This window comes from Protobothrops mucrosquamatus, unplaced genomic scaffold (genome assembly GCF_001527695.2).
Source record: "Protobothrops mucrosquamatus isolate PMUCROS unplaced genomic scaffold, P.Mucros_1.0 scaffold4681, whole genome shotgun sequence".
Lineage (NCBI taxonomy): Eukaryota > Metazoa > Chordata > Lepidosauria > Squamata > Viperidae > Protobothrops > Protobothrops mucrosquamatus.
Window position 1 is genome coordinate 54,761 of NW_015390577.1, and position 6,361 is coordinate 61,121.

At 46.2% G+C, this 6,361-nt stretch overlaps 1 protein-coding gene across 1 annotated transcript in view; it reads right to left on the reverse strand.

Annotated features, from left to right (window-relative positions):
* Positions 1 to 6,361, reverse strand: part of LOC107299212 (laminin subunit alpha-5) — a gene marked incomplete at its 5' end in the record, with an annotated part of 68,482 nt that overhangs the window by 22,052 nt on the left and 40,069 nt on the right. The window contains 6 exons of the mRNA XM_015828577.1: positions 315 to 446; positions 1,700 to 1,862; positions 2,697 to 2,830; positions 4,199 to 4,361; positions 5,237 to 5,370; positions 5,704 to 5,722. Coding sequence (XP_015684063.1) covers positions 315 to 446; positions 1,700 to 1,862; positions 2,697 to 2,830; positions 4,199 to 4,361; positions 5,237 to 5,370; positions 5,704 to 5,722 — 745 coding nt within the window. The remainder of the gene's footprint in view (positions 1 to 314; positions 447 to 1,699; positions 1,863 to 2,696; positions 2,831 to 4,198; positions 4,362 to 5,236; positions 5,371 to 5,703; positions 5,723 to 6,361) is intronic.

Consider the following 6,361-nt stretch of genomic DNA (forward strand, 5'->3'; position numbering starts at 1 on the left):
ACCTCAGGACACTTGCAACCATCATAAATATATGCCATTTGCCAAGTGACTCAATTTTGATCACATGACCTGGGGATGCTGCAACAGTTGCTAAGTGTGTGGATTGGTCATAAGTCACATTTTTTCAGTGCTGCCGTAACTTCGGATGGTTCCTAAGCACATTTTTGTAAATCGAGGACTCCCAAGTAATTTGAAGTCAATCACAGCCATTCTGTGGCCAGTCAAATCTGAAATTCCCTCATCCATTGAAAGAATGAAAGGACGTCCTTCTGCCCCGGGTCGCGATAATTGAAAGGCACAAGTTCAGTCATTACCGCTTTGTTTGCGTGATTGCTAACTATCAGGGTGGCCTGATCCCTTGAAGGGGGCGCCATGTTCAGACCTCCACCGAAGTCGTAATACAGCACGAGCTTTCCGTCTCGAACAGCCAGGCAGAGCAGTTGATTCTGTGGGAGGAAAAGGACAAATCGCTTTCAGGCTTTGGCGTCTAAAAGTCCATTCTCTTCTACTGTATATAAAAAGTAAAGGCTTCCCCCTGTTCAGTTGTGTGTCCAACTCTAGGGCACAGTGCTCATGTCTGTTTTTTGGCTGAGGGAGCCAGCATTATCCAAAGTCATTTTCAGCTAACGAGTAGGCTGGCTTGGTTGCTCAACAGCGAGACACTGGTGAAGCGGGCACAGCAGCGCCTGCATTTTCTGCTTCGCATGAGAAAAGCACATCTTCCTTCCCCTGTCCTGACCACTTTCTACAGGGGGACAATCGAGAGCATTCTGTCATACAGCATCACAGTCTGGCTTGGAAGCATCACTGCTTCAGACAGGAAGGCGGTGCAGAGAGTGGTGAGGACAGCAGAAAAGATTATTGGCAGTCCCCTCCCTCCCATCCAGGACATAGCACAGAAGCGTTGCTTAAGCAGGGTCCATAAGATTATATGGGACACTACACATCCTCTTCACGACCTGTTTTCCTTGTTACCTTCTGGGAGGAGGGGGCTTCGTGGTATCCATAGCAGAACATCCAGATTCAGCCATAGTTTCATTCCATACAGCATTAACCTTGTGAACTCTCAAGCTTCCTCCTTCCGTTATATATTCAAGATGGACAGTATTTCATATTTATTTGTTATGTACATATAGGGGTGTGGGTCTATACATATGTTGTATATAGTATGTTTAGGTGTGTGTCATTATGTGTTTCACTTTGAGAGTGGGCAACTAAGTTTCATTTTTGATGTGTGCCATTGTGCCCACAGTAAAAAAATGACAATAAAGGTTATCTTATCTATCTCTTATCTCTATGGTCATGTGACCAGAATGACTATACGTCAAAGGGGCAAGGAACGCTGTTACCTTCCCCCCAAAGTGGTACCTATTTATTTATTTGCATTTGCACTCTTTTGAACTGCTAGGTGGGCAGGAGATGGACCAAGGGACGGAGCTCACCCCATTGTGAGCTCACCCAGGCTGTCAGCTTTCCAGCTGACAAGCTCAGCGTCTTTAACCATCGCGGCCCCGCCTATGGTATATAATGCTGTTTTAATCTGGGAAACAGCACAGGAAAATGAGGACATATTTTTCTACATTTGTCTCCTCGGATCCACCCGAGGTGTTTTGGTGATATTTCTTTCTAACATCACTTGTACCAAGCAACCCGGATCCTCGCCACATTATCAAGAATTGCCAATCAAAGTGACACTTGCCTGGTGCTTCAAGAAGAAAATGATCCCATGGTAGGACACCAACCGCATCTCCTGCTCAAAGCGTTTGATGGAGCCCAGCTGACTCTCAAAGATGATTTCCGCATATCCAGTCCCATCGAAATAGGAGCCATCAGTCAGCCAGGGATCGCCCGTTGATTTAGATCTTTGAGAAGAAGGGAAGAATGGATGAGTGATATGCTCAATCTACACTGCTGTATTCTAGAAATTAAGAAATTGGAGATTTAAAAAAATATATACTATTGGTTGTGTTTTGAGGAAGGAACATTGATGGAAGACAGTGAGCTTAGCTTGATGGAATCTTCTTGTTTCTGGACAGGGGATCATCAAATCAAATTACGTACAGGTAGTCCCTGTTTAGTGACCGTTTGAAGTTACAATGGCACTGGGAAAAAATGATTTGCAACCAGTTCTCACCCTTAAAATCATTGCAGAATCCCCACGAACACCTGATCAAAATACGGGCACGTGGCAACTGTGATGTGTTTACAATGGCTGCGATACCCTAGGTCAGGGGTCTTCAAACTTGGCCCTTTTATGACTTGTGGATTTCAACTCCCACGCTGGCTGAGGAATTCTGGGAGTTGAAGTCCAGAAGTCATAAAAGGGCCAAGTTTGAAGATCCCTGCCCTAGGTCGGGGGTAGGCAACCTTGGCTCTTTTATGACTCGTGGACTTCAACTCCCAGAATTCCTGAGTCAGCTATGCCTACCCCTGACCTAGGTCATGTGATCACCACATGTGACTTTCTCAGCCAGCTTCTGACAAGCGAAGTCAATGGGGGAAGCCCGACTTGCTTAATGACCGCAGTGATTTGCTCAACAAAAAGTTGTAAAATTGTGTGCGACTCACTTAACAACTTCCTTGCTTAGCCACGGAAATTCTGGTCCGAATTGTGGTCGTTAAGTGGAAGACTACCTGTATCACCATGTCTATCTTCCAGGAAGGAAGTTTGTTGACCACACCACCACCAAGCTTACCTTGTGCAAGGCCTCTCTGCAGTGGTGTCCAGGTGGAATGTGCGCTGGAAATTGTACAAACTCATCACCTCTTCGTTAAGAGAATCCATCTCTATACAGCCTCGGTAGTTAGGATAGCGCAGAGGTAGAGGAGGCTGTTGGGGGAGAAAACAATCCATTGGCTGAATCCCTAGGAGCAGGAATCTTGTTTTCCATTTTCCCCAGCAGAAATAATCACACACACACCCATCTGGTTACTCAAGCTGTAAGTTGGTTGCTTCTGTAAGTTCTTACTGCCTGCTTCAGTTGCGTAACTGTCCTGCTTTTACATCTTTGTCAGAACTGCCATCCTATGCTTGAGCGTCACATTCGCTAGCTGCCAGTCTGCCATGAACTATGGGGAGGGTGGGGAAGGAGCTAACAACTCATTGTGCTTTCCAGAGGTGTCATCTCAAGGTCAAAGGGATGGGAATGGAAGGCTCACCAACCAGCCCGCTGTTGAAGAGACTGTTCCCAAAACAATTTATTCAAATATAATTGGACAATAAGGGACCAGCAGAGGGGAAGATCTAGATGGGGAAAGTTAACCGGAAAAATTTGCCGCGCGAACCTCAGTTCTGGCTTTGCTATACTGTATTCTACTTGGCTTTTAGCAAAGTACACCTTTTGATCCAAATGATGCCTAGAGGACCAAGTTGGGGCAGGCCTGACAATCTTGCTTGATGGAAACAGAAGATTGTCTCTGGTTACTAGCCCACTTGAATATGGATTTCCCAGGGAAACACAAGTTTTCTCACATAATTAATTGTCAGCTAGTTAAATTCCCTGTGAAGCTTCCACCCTTAGCTTAGTTTGGTCTAGTGCAGGGGTAGGCAACCTTGGCTCTTTTATGACTCGTGGACTTCAACTCCCAGAATTCCTGAGCCACCCACGCTGAGGAGAAAGGGAGAGGTTTCCAAGCTGAGCCATGCTGGCTCAGGAATTCTGGGAGTTGAAGTCCACGAGTCATAAAAGAGCCAAGGTTGCCTACCCCCTGGTCTATTGGTTAAAGCATTAGGCTAGAAAGCAGGGGACCTTGAGTTCAAGTCCTGCCTTTAAGAATGGCTGATTTTGGCCTAATCACCAGGAGTCTCTGAGTACTAGTCNAAGTTGGAATTGATTGATTGAACTTTTTAGTCCCACCCAGTCTGCCGTTACCACCGCAGCCACGCCCACCCAATTGGCCATGCCCACCCAATTGGCCATACCCAGCCAATGGGCCACACCCACCCGGCACTCGACGATGCATAAGTGGGTTTTGGGTTGTAGTTTGGGCACTCGGTCTCTAAAAGGTTCGCCATCACTGGTATATAATGCTGTTTTAATCTCGGGAACAGCACAGGAAAATGAGGACATATTTTTCTACATTTGTCTCCTTGGATCCACCTGAGATGTTTTGGTGATATTTCTTTCAACATCACTTGTACCAAGCAACCCGGATCCTCGCCACATTATCAAGAATTGCCAATCAAAGTGACACTTGCCTGGTGTTTCAAGAAGAAAATGATCCCGTGGTAGGACACCAACCGCATCTCCTGCTCAAAGCGTTTGATGGAGCCCAGCTGACTCTCAAAGATGATTTCCGCATATCCAGTCCCATCGAAATAGGAGCCATCGGTCAGCCAGGGATCGCCCGTTGATTTAGATCTTTGAGAAGAAGGGAAGAGTGGATGAGTGATATGCTCAATCTACACTGCTGTATTCTAGAAATTAAGAAATTGGAGATTTAAAAAAATATATACTATTGGTTGTGTTTTGAGGAAGGAACATTGATGGAAGACAGTGAGCTTAGCTTGACGGAATCTTCTTGTCTCTGGACAGGAGATCATCAAATCAAATTACGTACAGGTAGTCCCTGTTTAGTGACCGTTTGAAGTTACAATGGCACTGGGGAAAAATGATTTGCAACCAGTTCTCCCCTTAAAATCATTGCAGCATCCCCACGAACACCTGATCAAAATACGGGCACTTGGCAACGGTGATGTGTTTACGATGGCTGTGATACCCTAGGTCAGGGGTCTTCAAACTTGGCCCTTTTATGACTTGTGGACTTCAACTCCCACGCTGGCTGAGGAATTCTGGGAGTTGAAGTCCACTAGTCATAAAAGAGCCAAGTCTGAAGATCCCTGCCCTAGGTCAGGGGTAGGTAACCTTGGCTCTTTTATGACTCGTGGACTTCATCTCCCAGAATTCCTGAGTCAGCTATGCTGACTCAGGAATTCTGGGAGTTGAAGTCCACGAGTCATAAAAGAGCCAAGGTTGCCTACCCCGACCTAGGTCATGTGATCACCACTTGTGACTTTCTCAGCCAGCTTCTGACAAGCGATGTCAATGGGGGAAGCCAGACTCGCTTAATGACCACAACAAAAAGTTGTAAAATTGTGTGCGACTCACTTAACGACTTCCTTGCTTAGACACAGAAATTCTGGTCCGAATTGTGGTCGTTAAGTGGAGGACTACCTGTGCCACCATGTCCATCTTCCAGGAAGGAAGGTTGTTGACCACACCACCACCAAGCTTACCTTGTGCAAGGCCTCTCTGCAGTGGTGTCCAGGTGGAACGTGCGCTGGAAATTGTACAAACTCATCACCTCTTCGTTAAGAGAATCCATCTCTATGCAGCCTCGGTAGTTAGGATAGCGCAGAGGTAGAGGAGGCTGTTGGGGGAGAAAACAATCCATTGGCTGAATCTCTAGGAGCAGGAATCTTGTTTTCCATTTTCCCCAGCAGAAATAATCACACACACCCCAATCTGGTTACTCAAGCTGTAAGTTGGTTGCTTCTGTAAGTTCTTACTGCCTGCTTCAGTGGTGTAACTGTCCTGCCTTTGCACCTTTGTCAGAACTGCCATCGTATGCTTGAGCTTCACATTCGCTAGCTGTCAGTCTGCCATGAACTATGGGGAGGGTGGGGAAGGAGCTAACAACTCATTGTGCTTTCCAGAGGTGTCATCTCAAGGTTAAAGGGATGGGAATGGAAGGCTCACCAACCAGCCCGCTGTTGAAGAGACTGTTCCCAAAACAATTTATTCAAATATAATTGGACAATAAGGGACCAGCAGAGGGGAAGATCTAGATGGGGAAAAGTTAACCGGAAAAATTTGCCACGTGAACTTCAGTTCTGGTTTTGCTATACTGTATTCTACTTGGCTTTTAGCAAAGCAGACCTTTTGATCCAAATGATGCCTAGAGGACCAAGTTGGGGCAGGCCTGACAATCTTGCTTGATGGTAACAGAAGACTGTCTCTGGTTACTAGCTCCCTTGAATATGGATTTCCCAGGGAAACACAAGTTTTCTCATATAGTTAATTGCCAGTTAGTTAAATTTCCTGTGAAGCTTCCACCCTTAGCTTAGTTTGGTCTAGTGCAGGGGTAGGCAACCTTGGCTCTTTTATGACTCGTGGACTTCAACTCCCAGAATTCCTGAGCCACCCACGCTGAGGGGAAAGAGAGAGGTTTCCAAGCTGAGCCATGCTGGCTCAGGAATTCTGGGAGTTGAAGTCCACGAGTCATAAAAGAGCCAAGGTTGCCTACCCCCTGGTCTATTGGTTAAAGCATTAGGCTAGAAAGCAGGGGACCTTGAGTTCAAGTCCTGCCTTTAAGAATGGCTGATTTTGGCCTAATCACCAGGAGTCTCTGAGTACTAGTC